General features: G+C 39.8%; 2 protein-coding genes across 9 annotated transcripts in view; one reads left to right on the forward strand and one right to left on the reverse strand.

Moving 5' to 3' along the window:
- The window catches only part of obsl1b (obscurin like cytoskeletal adaptor 1b), a 54422-nt gene extending 49252 nt beyond the window's left edge, over positions 1–5170 (forward strand). For all 8 annotated transcript variants that reach the window (XM_080413119.1, XM_080413120.1, XM_080413122.1 and 5 more), the window contains one exon: positions 1470–5170. In XM_080413119.1, the coding sequence (XP_080269245.1) occupies positions 1470–1480 (11 nt within the window). In that variant the 3' untranslated portion in view covers positions 1481–5170. The remainder of the gene's footprint in view (positions 1–1469) is intronic.
- The window catches only part of LOC308073887 (carboxy-terminal domain RNA polymerase II polypeptide A small phosphatase 1-like), a 30606-nt gene continuing 14844 nt past the window's right edge, over positions 3328–19089 (reverse strand). Inside the window, exons 3-7 of the mRNA XM_080413127.1 lie at positions 15758–15859; positions 10475–10531; positions 7987–8079; positions 6338–6523; positions 3328–6048 (exon numbers count right to left, since the gene is read on the reverse strand). Coding sequence (XP_080269253.1) covers positions 5920–6048; positions 6338–6523; positions 7987–8079; positions 10475–10531; positions 15758–15859 — 567 coding nt within the window. The 3' untranslated portion in view covers positions 3328–5919. The remainder of the gene's footprint in view (positions 6049–6337; positions 6524–7986; positions 8080–10474; positions 10532–15757; positions 15860–19089) is intronic.

The following is a 19089-nucleotide window of genomic DNA, read 5'->3' on the forward strand; positions in this document are numbered from 1 at the left end:
AATTATGTTATTGTGCTTTGTTCAATTATGATCAAATTTTCATTTGTGCACTTCCACTTAATGTAAAAGGAACAGTATTGCATTTTAATGTAAATTAAGTTTTGATTGATTGATATAAGTCATGGTGGGAATATAACAGAATTCAATATGGTTGAATTCTGCAGCATCACATGACATTTCTCTTGAAGCCCGAGGCAAGATATACATTTGCTGGCTTCTGTATGTGCTAAATTCTTTATTTATGATCCAACTCTATTCATGGGCATAGAGGTCAAGTGATCTGGAACAGATATCCAGGGCTGCGTGTAGGCCAGGATAGTAAACTATTTTTAGTTTTATTATGTTGCCAATTAATGAGAGTATTAGGTTCATTCGTCTGACTTGTGTGTGTGTGTGTGGGGGGGGGGGGGGGGCTACACTTGTTGTTGTACAAAAGTACTTGACTATAAACTGAACGCAAAACTAAACGGAAACGGAACTGATAAGTGACCAATAACTGAACGTGCAGAGTCAAGGTCAGTGAGTTTTGTCAGTGCGATAGCTCTAAGGCGGTATGGTGTGTGGTTCAGAGAGTGTTCTGACTCCTTTCCCAAGATGAAATGAGTCCGGACCCCACCCCGGCCTTGCAGATCGCTATGCGAGCCATTGGAAAAGTATCACAGTACTTGACCCTTGAAGTATTTCTAGAATGGCATTTGTAGAAGCACCTATTGACCAAAATTCAGGTTGCCTTTCTGCAATACTGGGCACTTGGCCTTACATGCCCCCATTTTTCCATCTATCGTTTGTGATGAGTTTTGAAATAGGGCCGAGACTATCGATTCTTTTCTAAGCAATTGTTGTATGAATTACTTTTTCGATTAATCAAGTAATCCAGAAACACATTTTTATATAAATTATATATGTAGTATTTCAACAATTTGACACGAACAATTACTACTTCTGTGAAGCTAAAATGTTTTCATCCCGTTTTAGACCATTCATTGAAGTTAGACGTCACCAGACATATCAGTAGGCGGAGATGTCTGACATGACACTACTTAAGCCTTGTTTTATACTTTGTCAAATTGTCGTACAACGGTGCTGCACAAAAACGGCGAAAATAGTCAATTCATCTGGTTACAAATTTCATACTTGAAAATAGCTAAACTAGTTAATGTGACGCCATGTGAGCTTGTAGATCTGCTATTTTTGTTTATTGTTTGAAAACATTTGTACATTTTTTTAAAAATGATTTAACATTTCGAAAATGTTTGCCTATAATGACGTGCCCAAAATAATGACATCAGATTGAAAAGGGCTCAGTGGACAACACTATCTTCAAATGTTTTGACTATTGTGTAATGGAAACTGAAAACATATATCAAGTGCAGCATAAACAAGTGTGTGTTTTGACAGAATAAGGCCAGGCATACTGATGGATGCTCTCCAGTTCACATGCTCATTTCTTCTCTGCTCTTATTTCGCAGGTGATCCCTGAGTGACGGTGTCATCTTCAAAGTGTCATCACCTCATTAAAAGGGATTATTTGTTTTTTACTTTTTCAAGATGTGAAACCGAAGAGGCACTGCAGCAGTGGCTAAAATTAAGATGTTTTTACTAAATTAATGAATGGAAGTTTCTTTCTTTTCCTTTTCAACAAGTGGAAATCTTGTGCTTATTAAAAGTTCTTACTGTACATCCAATCTAAAAACAAATTGACAGTCAGCATTGACTGATTTGAAACGTCAGCTTATAATTTATATTTAACTGACACCTTTCTTGGTTAAAAATACAAAGGCTAAAAGTTCCAAGTATTGAATGTAGCCTAAGTTGTGAACTTGAACGAAAATCAGTGGCACTTTGGCTACATTATTTACACAAATGTATCGATTTATTCAAGAAGCAAGAATTATTCCTATTCTTTATCATTAATTCTACATCTTTGTTTTTGTGTAAAAGGAGCCCATACAGTCCATGCTTCTGTGTCATGTTGAAATTCCTAATGGGGTTCAAAAAGCCAAGTGAATTCAGACACACAGCAAAATCCTCATTAATTTAAGTCTTGAGAGTTACTTTCATTCTCAGTTTTAAATTAACACTGGGGATTTTGCTGTGCACTTTCACCAGTTTGCATTAGTAGATTTTAAGAATGATTGATTACAGGGTTGCTGAGGGTAGAAGCTAAAATTGAGATGTTCTCTCAACTAGAACGTGCATATTACTTATTGCATATTTATTCACCAGGTTTCTGTCTAAGCAATGTACACCGTAAAGTCCTCAGTGTTCATTTAAATCCATTTCTAACTAATTAAATTAGCTGAGGATTTTATGAGGCATTTCTTCATTCTGTGCAATTACTCCATATATCACAGCATGGTTTGTGTGGCTGTTGTGGTGGGTCTCTGATTTCTATTATTTATAGTAAGAGAGGATACCATTTTGAGGTTATTACCATATTAAAATACCATGCTAATCTTTTCTAGACAGCAGCCGTTACCATTAATAATTTTCAGCTGTTCCTGCATCTCAAGCTTAGATTTCGCTGAGTTTTAAATTAATAGGGGTTCCAACCACTATGAGAGATTTTGGAATTTAACCTGGTTTGTGACAAATGACCGTTAACCTTTAAAAGTGTCTTGTGTATTTTTCATCATTTGTCCATTGTATAGTCATTGTTTTTTACATTTTATGATTGATGGTTCAAGGTTGTGTGAAAGAAAGGGGTTCTGTCTCGTAATAAAAAAAGGCTTGTAATGTAAATACATTGGGCCAAAATCATTTGATTTACAAAAGAGATGTGGTTGAATATGACTTCGCAGGAAAATCCTGAGTGTTAATGGGTCCATTTGGTTCCATTTGTACTCTCAAGAGTTTAATTAACACTGGGAATTTTACTGTGTAGTTGTTAGTTACTTAAAAGGCGAAGGGTCTTGATATTTCAACTTAATGGGGAACGAAAGATGTTTTCATACGAAGTCTATTCTATATTCCATTTTTCCATTTTACTCGTTGCCCGTGCATCCATGTTGTCTTGAACATTAGGGTCGTATGGAAAATGTAGGGTAGTGAAAATCTGTCCTCTTTCAATAAAACACGCTTTATTGATGCAAAGTACAAATTCGCCTTAGCTGTCTTTTGTTTTCAAACATGAACATTCGTCAGCAGCCACTTAAAAACTCAAAACACATTATCTTAGGCCACTTTCTTTACTTGAGTGTCAAAGTTAATACTCTTGTTGCATACAGTAAAAAAGTTAAATCATTATTTCATAAAAGGTTACATTAGTTACGTATTTTCAAAGTTATTATTTTTGTTTCTTTTTTAACCAAGGGAAATAGGCCTACTCACATTTGACACAGTCCCACTGAAACCCCGACACTGGAATCCATCCATTCATACACACATCAACAGACTGGGTGTTCATTTATCCATCCATTTGTAACTCCCAAGAGTGTATATTTGTACTCTCAAATAGTTAAATGTGGTGTAAGTGATTTGTTTTTGTAATAAAAAAAAAAGGTTAGAGCTCTACAGGTACATTCTGTTAGAGCTCTACAGGTATATTCTGATCGTCTAATCACTGAGTGTTTGTTCAGTAACAGGAATCTCCCCGTCTCTCCAGCTCTTTAATAAACAGAAAATGTAATTTGTTGGAATGGCAATTTTATACAATCAGGCGAGTGAACCCCACAAAGATAATTTACCAGCTTGTTCCTGTTCCAGGCTTAGTTGTCTGCTCATTGTTTGTGTCATTGCTTCCAATTGTTTATCATGTACAGTATCCTGATCGAGTTCTCTCTCCCGATTGGATAAAATTGCTATCCCGGCCTGAATCCTTCTCTCTCCTGATTGGATAAGATTGGTATGCCTGAATCCTTTTCTTTTTTTCTTGTTTATTAAAGAGCTGGAGAGATAGGGAGACCCCTGTTACTAAAGGAACACTCTATAGCAATGAATACTATCAGAATAAAGAGCTCTTTAAGACTTATTTTAACAAAGAAATATCACTTCCACCACCTTTAAATGAACACTCAATATTTTAGTCTCTAGGAATAGTCTGCTACACATTTTACCCATCAAACTGATGACGAGGCTGTGATTTGAGTACACTTATAGTAACTGTTGTTACACAATACAAGAAGGAGCTCACAATCAAGTTCCAACAATGGGGACAATACAAATTGTCTTTTGAAACCAAAACGCCACACTCTCACACACACACACACACACACACGTGCGCAAGTACACACTCCTCAAAGATTTTCTATTTGCACGTTACAAACCATTTCTACCTCCCCATGCAGACATAATCGTCATCATTGCATTATCAATGGGTGAACCGCTTTATTCCTTTGCCGACATCTGTTCATCTAAAAACAAAAAGGGAAACATTACATCTTTCAACATGGCATTCATAAAAAAAAAGAAAAAAAGGTAACCTAAAACCTGATTTATGTACAAAAATAATCTCACCACGTCCAAAATGGCACTTTGTTTAGTCACTCAGATATGCTGAGAAGTCCAACGGGTCTGCAGGTGTTGCGTCTGGAGAGAGCTGGCAGTTCAGCTTCTGAGTGATTTGAATGTCCAGTCTTTAACACTGCTTCTCCATGACGTGTGTGTTAAGTATGTAGTCAACAAGATTAAAAACAACAAAAAAAGTCTAGTCTAGATTAAAAAGCGATCAGTCAAGATCATGACCTAATCTGAGAGTCAGACGGGCATCATATAATCGCTGAAATGGTCATAATACCTTAATATTGTTATTCCAGATTTTCAGGGCTGAGTGATTATGGTAAATCATATGTGTTGTAGTTTATAAGAACTACATTCAACCATGGTGGTTTACTGCCTGCTTGCCTTTTCGTTCATGTCAAATACCATGAAAAGATATCTCTTTTTTTCTTAGCTTTAAATATGGCATTTTTGGCCACAAATGGTGTGTTGTTCATTGCTTGGCACAGAATGCTGCTAAAGGTGCATATAGTGTTTTTGATCAACATGTCCATATTGTAGTGAAGTATGACATGTTGAAAATAAATCTATATAAAGCTTATCTATCTAACGATTATTGAACTGTTGATTGTCTTTAAGTACATACTTTTAGGTAAGAATTCAGTCCATCACAACAAAAAAAGTGTTCAATAAACTGTTATTTGTCTATGGAAGGACTTGTTCAAATGTTAATTACAAAAAAACAAAACGATCGCTAGAATGTACTGTAGGGGGGAAATAAAAAGGATTGCGAGGGTTCAGTTGCACTTGAAGATTGGCACAATGCCTTTACACATTCCAGGTTTATGCCACCATTAAAAAAGTCCATATTGCCACAACTTCTGCTGAGGGAATAGAATAGTGAAAGTTGACCAAGATGCCAGCTGCATTGCACTGCAAATAGGCTTCATTCTTAGGAAGTCGTTTAACCTTCTCTTCAGTCTTAAAATGTTATTCTATCAAAAAAAGAAAACAGCCAGTGAAAAAGAAAAAGAGTAGAGTTACCTATTAAAACATTTTTCAAAAGCAGTTTCAGTTGCTTGCAAATTGGCCTGAAATTGGCTTCAGATCAAGGCACAGGAAACCGTGTTGTGTTCTTTTCTTGGCCACAAGTTAATATACATCTCAGTCCATTTTTATATTTCGATTTTGGCAAAAATACAGCTATTTTTGACAAAGAGATTTAGAGTAGAGTGGGGGGGGGGGGGGGAGGAGCAGACCTAGTATAGAGCACTGGGGGACACCGGTCAACTAAGTATATGGGCTTTAAGTGGTTAAATGACATTAAGATGCACTTTTTCTTTTCTTTTCTCTTCCTTTTTTTGCATTGTGGTCCTTGTGGTGGGAAGCAACGTGGAGCCGCCACTCCCAGCTTGCAGTGGCCCCGTGACGAAGAGTCGCTGGTGAATATTTTCGTTTGCGATTTTTTTTTCTCTGCTTGTGTTAGCTGGAAGTCCTCTGCTGCTTGAGAATATCGTAGATGTCGTCCACTTTGCTTAGTCTCTCAAAGAATGGGATGAGGTCCAGGAGCTCTGTGTCCGACATGTCATCAAACCAGGAAGCACAGGGAACCTGGAGGGAATGGGAAACATAGGGCATGAAGGGATTACAAACTACTCCATGTACTGTACCTTAGCACATATTCTGCAGGATTCAACCTATACATATTCATACATCCTGATACGCTAAATGAGGGCAAAGATAGAGGTAATGTAATGCTCCTTTAGGGATTTTTTTTTGGGGAGAAAATTACTTGATGTACTCAATTGTAGCAAAACTATCACAGATTTGAGTATTCTAAACAAACACTTCTGTGTCAAAGTACTGGAGAGAAAAAAGGAAAAAAAGAATGCCAGCGTACAGCGTTGTCCGGATGGAAGATGTAGGATGCTGGGGAGTTGTCGATGATGATGACCTTGTTGAGGTCTCGACCCAATCTGCTCAGGTCCTTGACATAGTTCCCTCTGTGGAAAACGCATGACTCACGGAAGAGGCGACTCCGAAACGCTCCCCATTTGTCCAACAGATCGGACACTGGATCTGCATACTGCCAGCAGGGGAAAACAAACACACTATGTGAAACCGTCTTTAAATAGTACCCAGTTTGTGTTTGTGCGAGTGCGAGTGCGAGTGTGTGTGTGTGTGTGTGTGTGTGTGTGTGTGTGTTACATTATATGGTTATATTTAAGTGTGTGTTCAAGCACGTGTGTGTCTGTGTTGTATGACTATAATTGGAGCTTGGGGTTTATTTACAATTGCTGAAGCATAAAAAAATACAAAATGCTGATTGTGGGTGTAAAATGTTAGATAAAAAAACACAACAACCACCATGTAAGATAATGAAAACGAATTACAACAAAACTGAGATTTCAAAGGTCTGAAAAAGGGTTGTGAACATCGTTAATTATTGAAGTTGGGATTTAGAATTAGTCTTAGGTATACATAAATATAATTATGTACTGAAGGACTGATTCGAATAAAAAGCCTTTCAAAATTAGGCTAAGCCGGGGTTTAGCATTACACGTGTTAAAGGTGAAGGTTAGGGGGTTATTAGGGTATGGTTGTAAATCAGGGCAAAGCCCTCACATCTAGAATACTACTAATGTGTGTGTGTGTGTGTGTGTGTGTGTGTGTGTGTGTGTGTGTGTGTGTGTGTGTGTGTGTGTGTGTGTGTGTGTGTGTGTGTGGTGTGTGTGTGTGTGTGTGTGTGTGTGTGTGTGTGTGTGTGTGTGTGTGTGCGTGCGTGCGTGCGTGTGCGTGTGTGTGTGTGTATGCATGCGTGTCTGTGTTGTATGGCTATAATTGGAGTTTGGCGTTTATATGCATGCATATAAAAATTGCTGAAGCATAAAACAAAAGGACCTAGATTGTGTAGGCAAGATGTTAAAGAAATAAAAATCAAACAAAAACAACAATGTAAGATAATGAAAACTAATTACAACAGAACTGTCGAGTCCTCAAAGGTCTCACAAAGAAAGTTATGACACATTTTAATTAAGTATGCATACATTTATGCACTGAAGGAAGTGTTTAGATTGGAGAAGAAAAAGCCTTCCAAAATTAGCGTTAGGTAAAGGTTCATGGTGGTTTAACATTACACATGTTAAAGATGAAGGTTAGGTTAGGGGGTTAGGGAAGGATTGTAAATCAGTGCAAAGCACTCACATCTAGAATACTACTAGTGTGTGTGTGTGTGTGTGTGTGTGTGTGTGTGTGTGTGTGTGTGTGTGTGTGTGTGTGTGTGTGTGTGTGTGTGTGTGTGTGTGTGTGTGTGTGTGTGTGTGTGTGTGTGTGTGTGTGTGTGTGTGTGTGTGTGTGCATGCGTGCATGCCTGCGAGTAGGTCAGTAGTAAATCAGAGCTGGGGGAAAATAGCCTGCCTGCCATTCAAAGCATAACGTAAAAACAACCAGAAAATATTTTTTTTCCATGCTTAGCAGTGAGATTATCAACGACCGTTTAATGGCTTGTCTGGCTGCGATATGAAGTCACATTTAGATCAGCAATCTCACCTTGGATAGGCTTGCGGTGAATAAAACACACTCAAACAACTCCCCCATCCGCTTGAGGAACTCATCGACATGGGGTCGCTTCAACACGTACACCTGCAGGCAGACATTATTGTCAACATTAGTAAACCCCACAGCTCATTCAAAACATCCATCAACAGGGATGTGTTGGGGCATCCCAAGAAACAAGCCCGAATTTCTCTTTGATATCATCCAACGTCAATTAGTATGAATCTATCTTTCAATTAAAATAATTGACCAAACACTATTTAATTTCATGGTGATGTTTTATGAATATCCACATCATTTGCCTCCTTTTCAAGTTTTTTTACATTATTATTTTACTTCTTTTTTTTAAAACAAAAAACAGCTATACAACTAACTTTCAATGAAAGGATATTTCCTGTATTTATTTATCTTAGATCCACTCCCACTATGATGCCGTTGGTCTTGGTTCTGAACCAAGTTATCCCGAATAGGCTTTCCCCCTTTTTAAAAAACAAGCCTATCCTGGATTACTTGAAACAGACCCAAACCCTCCACACAACAAGGCTCTTCTGTCTTCCTGGGAGGCACCGGCACAACGGGGTCACAGTTACCATTTAAAGCCATCAGCCAATAGTCGCTGCCATTCCCCCAGGGCCACTGAGCTGGGCATATTATGCACTATACAGCCTGAGATTGATGGCCGGTGATTTCTGAGAAGCCATCCAGGGTTTCGTCATGTCGTCAGGCCACGGAAATAGTTCCCTGCTGCTGGAAGCCATCAACAGAGACGGCTACTGTCAGGTAACTAGCGACAGCATTACTACAGCTACCACTGAGAGCACCACCATCTTACCGTATAGTCATAGAGATACGTACGTAATATATATTTTGGTTACCGGTCGCAGGGTAGTGTCCAGGGGTGGATTTGCTTGGGGGGGGGGGGGGGGGGCGGTGTTGAGGGTATCCCTGCTTCTGGTCAGACTGAGTCTGTCTAATATGTTTGATAATATCTCAATTTTCAAAATGTGTCAAAATACGTCAACATTTTAGTTTAGTTTATCAAAAATGCTAATATTGCCAATCTAGAAGCTCACAACGTGTCGCAGCGCAATGCGTCCTGAGCTTGTAGATTGGCTATTTGCCGTTTTTTTTGTACGAAGAAGTATATTTTAAAGAACCACTTCATCCATTTTCAACCCAACTTCCTATATAGAACGAGCACACCATTCCCAACTTCCTATATAGAACAAGCACACCATTCAAAGTAATAGGGTGACAGAATAGAACAGGGAGGCCGCGTCCATTGATTCCAATGGAGAAGCGGGCCCTGTTCTATCAAGTTCCTCATGCTGTGTAATTGGTCCTCACACATTATAAGATGGCACCATTTCTGTCTACTTGTTCTGTGTCTCAGAGAAGGGCTGTGGATAGTTCAAAAGTTCATCATCGGTAGGCAGTTTTGGTCATTTCAGACAAGATTTCAAACTTTTTTATTTCATTTTATTTATTAACACATTCCATGCCAGAGTTTAATCTCATAATGTACTCACCAGTGCCAGCGTTTTATTGTTGTTTTTTTGTTTTTTTCATGTCGCCACAGACCTCGCTAAATAAGTTAAAAGTGCGCGTTCATTTGGTTCTAAACACACGGCGGATCCGTGAGAAACGGCCAGCGAAAATAGTTTCCAAATCCGTGCCGCCATCTTGAAGATACAGCCGATCAACCATAAACAGTGATCAGCGAGGAGAAAAACAACAACCGAGAAAATCGAGTTTTAAACAGGATCCCAGACAGGAAGCGGATACGATCGAAAAAAACGGAACCCGAATAATTATGTTTCCGACCGGAAACCGGAAACGGAAATGGATCAAAAAAATTCTGAAAGTGCACCTGGGGCAAAATCAATGGGAATCAGCGGTTCGCGTAGATCTACGCGACTGGCACGCTGCGGCTTTAAATAGGTTCGCGTAGATCTACGCGATTGGCATTCAATGTGTTAATACAAGAACAATGGCTTCCATTATAGCATGCTGACTTTCCAGGAAGAGAAAGGCTATAGTTTCTATCAGCTTGGAATAGAAATCGATGATGTTATTGGTAGGCATGTTCTGTACTGACTATAGCCCACCTCTAGGACACAGAGCCAGTAGACAGAAATGGTGCCATCTATTAATGAGCATTAGTGAGGACCAAATACAATATATGAAGATAAGGTTGAAAATGGCTTAAGTTTATGAAAATGTTCCCCAGCTTTTTTACAAATCAAACACCACCACACCACTACTTGACACCTACCCTGCTTTAGCACGGCAGGGGTCTCAAAACTATTTTGATTGGGGGGTGAGACAGGAAGCATAGCAAAGAAAGTGTGACTTCTATTTTGGTCGTTCCGTCAATATATTGCACCATATTGTTTATCCTGAATGAAGCATAATAGGCAGACAACATGTAGAGGAACACGAGTAAAAGGTTGAAAACTCATAATGTGTGTACTGTACATACCTGGTGAACCGTTCCATCAATCTCCACTGGAATGATAAAATCTGCGTTGTTCACCGGCTGTTAAAATGAGAATCAACCACAGAATTTAATATTTCTTTCATCCAGCTGAAAAGAGTTCAAATCTGATCTTTCTAATGGAGACAGTGAAGCGCTGGCAAAAACAAAATGTGGAGCTGTGTCACGGTGCCAAAGTAAAGACGCAGCCTCAGCGTCTTGTAAATAACACGACCCTTTGTAAATAATCCGGCTCTTGTGACTTTCATCATTATAATATATGGTCTGCAGGGTATCTGACAACACTCATAAAATGCCACATTTATTTTAGTTAGTGGTTGATCTAGCACGTAAAATAAGCCTCTTAAAATGTTGACATCACCATAAAGACATGCTGACAACACGCACGACATTGCACAGTGACCTATATCGGCATTATACATTAAGATGTATGAAAATGTGATCGAGCTCATGCACAAATACAGTTGAAATGCTTTATATTGTAAGTAATAAAATAAATTTCCCCCCACTCTTGCAGTTCAAACCATTGTTTCTGGGAGAATAACTAATAAAACTGCAATTTGACATCAAAAGTGTACCAAAAGAAATATGTCCCACACAACCGTTTTTTTGTTGTTGTCTCAAATGTCTTAAACATTACTTTGCCATTGGCTATAAAACCAACTCTCAGGAACATGAACACACAAAATGCTTATGGTTTGTTGCTATCTACTTTCAAGAGAAATTCTTTGAGTGGACCTACAGTATGTTTTCCTTTCCTCTTGCTTCTGCATGTTATTCGGATTTATAATTTTTGCAAATAAACTCTGAAAACAACCACCAGAGGGCAACACAATGACCTACAGTAACTTCCTTTCTTCTCCTGATAACACCGTCTCAGATACTACAGTCACATTTTCTGACATGCTATTTTAGTATGTATGTCAACCTTAAAGTTAGTTTTATAAGGTTCTTTGTACCAAACATGGAGCTTACAGGGTCTGACCCGGTTTACACTTGGCTGGGTGCAATATCCAGTGACATCCTTTGAGGCAGACTGTGACCCGAGCTGGATGAAGGCATGGCATCCCTTACATAATTTCACGTGACCGGTTAGCATGGTCATCTGGTATCGATGAGTTACTGTTCACTTAACCGCTACCTTAAAAGGTATCAAACTGACCACATGAAACCTATAGCATCCCGATTATTCGATGATAATAGCCCATCTACAAGCATACAATGCAACGTGTTGTGAGCTTGTAGATAGGCTATTTTCTGCAGAGATTTGGTGTAGAGGGAAAGGCAGGGGTGCACAGGTTGCTTCGCACGACACCACGGTGTGGTACAAATGTGCATGCGCGTGCACGCTAGAACGCGTCCCCCTCGATTCATGAGCCAAGTACCCAAATGGCTACTTTGCATAACAGGTCACTCCTCGAATAGGCTACACGGCAAGCAACACAGCATTTTGGCTTCAGTAGTCGCTGCTGCCAGTATCCTATCCGCACGCAAAAATGCCTCAGCCACCGTCGAAGAAGAGAAAGATAGAAAGAGAAAATATACGTACATATGTATGTGTGATTCAGCACACTAGTTATGCATTGGTGAGCTTGGCTTGCTCAACATGTTTTCATGCACATGAAAAGAAAATCTGAACTTATTGTCGGTATCAGCTGAGCAACGAGGGCTTCTATCTAAGATGATCTGGGCAGTTTGTTGATTAATGTGAAACCAGTTCCCAAAAATAAAGGTGTTTTAATTTATTCAGATTATCTCTGTTTTAAAGTACAAAATTAACAGGGTAGTGGTAGGGGTGATAATTGTCACTGCACGTAATCCTACGGGCTGGGGCGGCGCTTGTCAGCAGGGAGTGTTGGGCGGGAGGAGTAGGATGAAGGCTTTACGCCCTCCCGGTGGGGTCTCCTCACTGGCAGGTGAATCAGTAAGATACAACAGCAGTGACAACACAGCAAGTGTGTGGGTAGGAATCAATTGGCATAACGACTACATTGGGGAGAAAAAGGGGTAAAAAGCTAAATAAAAAAATAAAATAAGTACAATATTAAAGAGAATGTTCCGACTTGTTTCTTCCAACTGAGAAACATAGTAAAAAGGAAAAAAATCTTGCTATCCATTGCCAATTTAGAGAAGGTAATTATGCATGTATCACATATCACCTCAATTACTGCAATGCTCTCTACATATCTAACCAAGAAATCCATTTCCTGTTTGCAACTAGTCCAAAATGCTGCTTCCAGGCTTCTGACCAAAAATAAGAAGCTCATATCACCACCGTGCAGGCATCTCTTCACTGGCTCCCTTTTGTTTTTAGAATTGATTTTAAGATTGTTTTACTAACCTTCAAGGCTCAAAAAGGTCTTGCACCCCCAACATATTGTTGAGCTCCGTCTCCCTGTGAGCCTCTCCGCAGCCTGCCCTGAGGTACTCAGTCAGGTGGGGCGCTTTTCAAGGTCACACCTAATGGTGGCTTTTGCTGTCCAAGCTCCCACTGGAATGTGCTACCTGAGGCTATCCAACAAGCTGATTCTGTATCATGTTAACACATTGACTGCCAAGAACGCATATATGCGTTCTTTGCGTTCTTTATAATCCATCACTTGCTTGCAAAGAACGCATATATATGCGTTTTTTGGAAAAGAAAAAAAAAGTTGTTTTTTTTTACTTTATTTTTTTTTAAATTTGACCCAAAGACCAAGGAGATATGATTTGTTGAAGATTTAGACTCCTATCCACTTCCTTGTTAACTTAAAACTTAAAAATTCTGTATCTCGGCTCCTGAGTACTTTTTTTTTCTCAATGAAAAATCTCTGGCATAAAACAGCTAAAAAATCTGAAATAACTCTGGCAATCAATGTGTTAAGACCCAAGACCGATTCCACAAATAACTTCTAAATCAGTGGTTCTCAAACTTTTCTGTGCCAAGGACCCCCAAAATGATATGAATTTAGCCGTGGACCCCCATCTGAAAATCTAAATTATGCAATAATTTTCATAGACTCAAGATTTCCCTAAAATGTTCAGAAATAGCAGATGTACAAGCTCCCAGCGCGGCACGAGTTGTATATCTGCTATTTTTGAGAGCCAATGTTCTAAACCACTGTTCCAAATCCGAAGAGTTTTGTGTTGCTACAAAGCTAAAAATCAGTATAGCTAAAATCTAAAATGACACAGATGCTTTCCCGGTTTTAAATCGGTTAAATCACTTCTAAAATCACACCTGTTCAGAAAAGTCTTTCCATAAATCACCTAATCTATGCTGCATTGCCTCTTTACATACTTGTTTTTATTTGTTAACCCTCTGTTACCATGTTTTTGTAAATTGTGTGATTTACTTTTTATTAAAATGGTATTGTTATTTTTCCCAATTTTGTAAACACCAGGCAGCTTTGTGTATGCAACTTTTTTAAATGAATGTTAGTACTGTTGACTGAGTCCCTCAGGGCTGTTTTCCCCCTACATTAAATATCTACTACTTTCTATTAAAGCCTGTCTAGAATGATTTGTTGTGACTGTACCATGCATACCACTGACCATAGTCTATAGCAGGGGCGCCCACACTTTGTTGACTTGAGAACTACATTTAAAATTACCAACAAGATCTACCGACCAAAAGAATATTATTCTATGTCTAAAATACTTAAAGAAAACCATTGAAAAATATGTAGAGAATTGTGAAAATGTCTCTCCACATTTCTTTGGAATAGCGATGCTAACGTTATATACAGTATATAAAGCAAACACACTTGGAATGGGACATAGTGAAAGTCTTCCTCCCATTCTGTATGGAAGTGGTAGGTTTTCGGCTTTTTTGCCGCTCACATTTTATGTAACTTTGTAATGCCACTGACGTTGGCACGCAACACTCATGAAAATAAAACATTGCATTGTGGGTTTGCCTACTATAGAAGCATGGTATAGACTCTATACCATGGGGTTTCAACCGGTGCTAAGGGCCCCCTTGGCCGGGATCCTCAAGGTTACTTTTTTTTTTTTTTTTACAATAACCACTTGAAACGAATTTTTCTGAAAATAGCAGATGTACAAGCTCACAACGCGTCGCGTAGATCGGCTATTTCCAGCAAAGAGGTTTGGTGTAGAGGGAAAAAAGAGCAGACCAAGTACAAAGCCAAAGGTCAAGTTACTAAGCATTGAGGGTATAAGTGGTTAAATGTCTGAAAATACACAAACATGAATCCAACATATCAATAGAAAGATCATGCGTTAACAAAAAACATTTACACAAAACTGATGATAGTGCTATCAAACTAGTCTATGAAGCTATCTATTAAATCTATGAAAAAGTCTGCAACACAATTTTATACTGCACAATATGTAGTGGGGGTCCTTGCTTCAACTCTCTCTCAGCTAAGGGGTCCTTGTCCTGAAAAACCTGGTCTATACGTTTATTTCACAGTTGGCACGACAGAGAGAGACATGAAAACATACACATTCAGTAGCCTATGTATAACCTGTATGAAAGCTGCTAAAAAGTTATTTATAACTTTTGCCATCCCCCCCATCGTCTGCTGAAATCAATGCCAAAAGGAAGCGGATCTCTCTCTCACTCGCTCGCTCTCTCTCTCTCTCTCAAACATTTGATCCAAGCAGAGAGCGAAGAGTATTTTCCTTTTCAGCATTATTAGGGTTCTGTCTTTCTTACCAATATATATAATATTCAATACATCTCAGTAGAACTTTGGGGTTCGCTTTAGAAGCACTTACTTAAGCACAGCATTGAGGAAGCAGCTCACATCTGATTGCATTTGACTCGCTGGATTGCACAGAATAAATCATTTCCCACATGACGTGTGTGAAATTATAGAAAAGAATACTTTTACTGGAACTATTTTTCATCTAATAATTGTTTTAAATTGGGCAGGTAACCTAATTGAAAAGTGCATTCCCTACTTTTGAACATTTGCCAGTGCTTAAGTATCAATCTTGTACAGGTTCACCCAATGGCCTACAGTCTGAGAGAATTATGCTTAATGTATACTTCATTGTGAAAAGGTGTTGCATGCTGAAAATAGCAGACCAACGCAGACCAAGCTTTGTAGGTTGGCTATTTTGTGGCAGATATCCAAGCTCACAACATGTGGCTACGTGATGGGTTTGCGAATTTGTAGATTGGCATTTTTTTTAACATAGGGTTAAGTGATTAATGAGTGGCCATTTGATTACCAGTGCCAGTGTGCACTGCAGCAGTAGGAAAACAATACACAGGCCAGGGTGGGGAGATAAAATAGGTCATGCCAGCCGGCTTACCTTGAATGAACTATGCACTAGTGTCTCATCCAGATCAATCACCACACAGATCTTCCCCGCATCCTTTGACTTCATCTGTGGGAGCAGCGGTTTGGCTGGAACCTGATCACAGAAAAACCAACAAACTGACTTAGATACATTATATCAGACAGGTAATAATAACTACTATTAAAACATGAACTCTCAAAGAGTATAGCCACAGTGACCCACTTAAAACATATTTGAAATCTCAAGAACAGCCGCAGTGGCCTACTTCAAACCAAACATACAGCATGACGACTACAAATTGCTTTGAGCCGCAAGGAATTACCGTCTCAATTAGTAGCGCCACCACGACATACATTGGCTGTGTTTGTTGTCGCTTGAGACAACACTGGTGCGATTGTGTGTCCATGAGGGGGCGCACAGCAGTTGTTCTCTGTTGATGGAGTGTGTAAATATCACAGTAGTGTCAAGGGCCCAACTACAGCCCATCTCTTCCCTCAACAAGTGTTCAGAGCTCAGTGTTGGTGAAACTGACTCCATTATTGAAAGGAGCTGGCATGGATGAACAGGGTAGCATTACCCACTACACTGGCCTTTTGACGTGTGTGTGTGTGTGTGTGTGTGTGTGTGTGTGTGTGTGTGTGTGTGTGTGTGTGTGTGTGTGTGTGTGTGTGTGTGTGTGTGTGTGTGTGTGTGTGTGTGTGTGTGTGTGTGTGTGTGTTATACTTGTGAGGCCAAATGTCCCCACAAGTATAGTAGAGTTTGAATTGTGAGGACAATTTTCCTGGTCTTCTATTCACAAGGGAAAGGATGGAAATGGTTGTTTTTATGGTTTAAAAAGATTTTTAGAATTAGGAGAGCTTGTAGATCTGCTATTTTCGGTGTGCAGCTACAAATAACTCAGGCTTTAGAGTTGGGTTGAAAATGGCACGCATGTGTGTGTATCCCCGTGGAGCAAATTATCAGGGCAAGAGAATAGCAGAGATATCTTTTAAAGGTTAACAAGAATAGCTGTCCGTGTGCCAGGCGATAGCCTGCAAGCCTGCCCAGGCTGGTAGTAAATTAGTAAGTTAATGTCACAGAAGTAGGACAAGATCGTTGAGGATGTATTTTACTGAAACACAATCTATTGCAGTTTGATGTTCAAAGTACCCATAGAGGAAAAATAAATACTCATCTAATATATTTAAACTTATTTTTTGTGATATTTATGTTAATAATAATTTTGTGGTGTGGGAAGTTCAAGTCACAGCTGTCCAAACATGGATCAAAAGGGGGCACAAGTGCTTTGCAGCTATGGTGCAAAGTCTATGTAATACCTGCTCTGAGGGTGGAACGCAGTACTCGCATTCACAAGCATCAGTGAACTCATCTTCACTCAGCTCCTCATCTGAATCCCTGCTTTGTTCAGAGGCGTCCTCCTGTTGTGATACACTGTGAATAATATCAACAATATCAACAGCAGGCCTCGTGATGCTACTCAGTCCAGACTGGTCGTTAGGGGTTGGAGTCTTGCTTTGTTCGTTGGCTGTTATTTCCTCATTAGACACCGGGACTAAACTTTCACTCAGATCAATGACTTCGATAATTCCAAATTTTGCGGTTTTGCAACCTGGATCTCTGCCATCCTGAGATTCTGTCTCCTCTGCAAGGACAGGACACTTGGAAGCATCCCCATTGGCTTTCCTATGAGCCAATCGGTCAACAGATGACTGAATACTTATTTGATAAGCATAGTAGTCTTCCACACCTGGCTCATAAGTCTCTCCGTCATCCATGAGTGACCAATACGGCTCCCTTTCTGAACACAGCATGAACACAATGTCTTCGCCGTCACGTAATTCATCAAGTTTCTCCTCACTCGACTCCACTTGAACACTTATGTCATCCGTTTTGCCCTCTGTAATGGCATCTTGGGGTAGATTAACACTAGAGATGTTGTCATCAGCACAGTCATAATTTTGAGCATCAGGATTTTCATACTCGTAGGCATCGCCTTCAACAAAAATGGCATTTGCACGCGGCGCAGACATGTTCTCCTCGAGGCTGAATTGATGGGTGTCAGCTTCGCCTTCAGCGCCGACTTCACCAATGCGGCTCTCAGACACGGTGGCTTCATCAACAAAAGTCCCATGGCCTTTCTCTGTTGCACCATGCTCTGCATAGGACACCTGTGCATCCACAGCCTCAGATTCATTTTCTTCATGAAAGAACTGTTCCACTTCATTCTTCCATTCGCCCTCTCTTAGTTCTGACTCATGTGATGACACCTCTACACAAGTGGTGTTGTCAGAAACACCAGTTTCCATTGGAGGAGACTCCTCGTTGGTTTTCTCAGAGTGACGTTCACGCATCTTCTGGCCGCTTTGGACATCAGGTTTCTGCACCTCTGCTTTCAATTCTTCATCCACATCTCCCCCATCGAAACAGGAAGTGTAAGGCCGCCTTCGGGCAAAATGCTTCCTGTAATCGTCAGATCGGTCAAAAAAGTCAAAGTAATGCTCGATGATGACGTCACTGGTGGCAGGTTTGTTTCCGTGGCATTCTTCTCCCTCGTCTTCTTCGAAAGACTCCCACTGGGTCTGCTCAGAGTCCTCATGAGCCCCTTTGTCCGATTCCACTGAAGACTGGGAGCAAGGCTCAGAAGGGACGCTGCATTCAGGACAAGTCTTGAAGGACAAGTCTTGAAGGACGTCACTGGAGGAGCATTCCGAGTAGACATCCTCCTCTCCGCAAATCTCAGGGCTGTGGTCCAACAATGTCTCATCCGTCTGCTCATAATGACCGGCGCAGGTCTCATGAGAGTTGCACTGCTCCAAAGTCTCATGCTGTTGACTCGTGTCACACTGTTGGCTTGTCTGATATTGTTCAGTTGTCTCAAACTGCTGATTTGTCTCAACTTGTTCAGTTGTTTCAAACTGCTGATTTGTCTCATATTGTTCAGTTGTCTCAAACTCCTGATTTGTCTCATATTGTTCAGTTGTCTCAAACTGCTGATTTGTCTCAAACTGTTCAGTTGTCTCAAACTGCTGATTTGTCTCAAACTCCTGATTTGTCTCAAATTGTTCAGTTGTCTCAAACTCCTGATTTGTCTCAAATTTTTCAGTTATCTCAAACTCCTGATTTGTCTCAAATTGTTCAGTTATCTCAAACTCCTGATTTGTCTCAAATTGTTCAGTTGTCTCAAACTCATGATTTGTCTCATATTGTTCAATTGTCTTAAACTGCTGATTTGTCTCATATTGTTCAGTTATCTCAAACTGCTGATTTGTCTCATATTGTTCAGTTATCTCAAACTGCTGATTTGTCTCATATTGTTCAGTTATCTCAAACTGCTGATTTGTCTC

Source organism: Gymnoscopelus braueri (genome assembly GCF_963280865.1).
Source record: "Gymnoscopelus braueri genome assembly, chromosome: 18".
NCBI classification, from domain to species: domain Eukaryota; kingdom Metazoa; phylum Chordata; class Actinopteri; order Myctophiformes; family Myctophidae; genus Gymnoscopelus; species Gymnoscopelus braueri.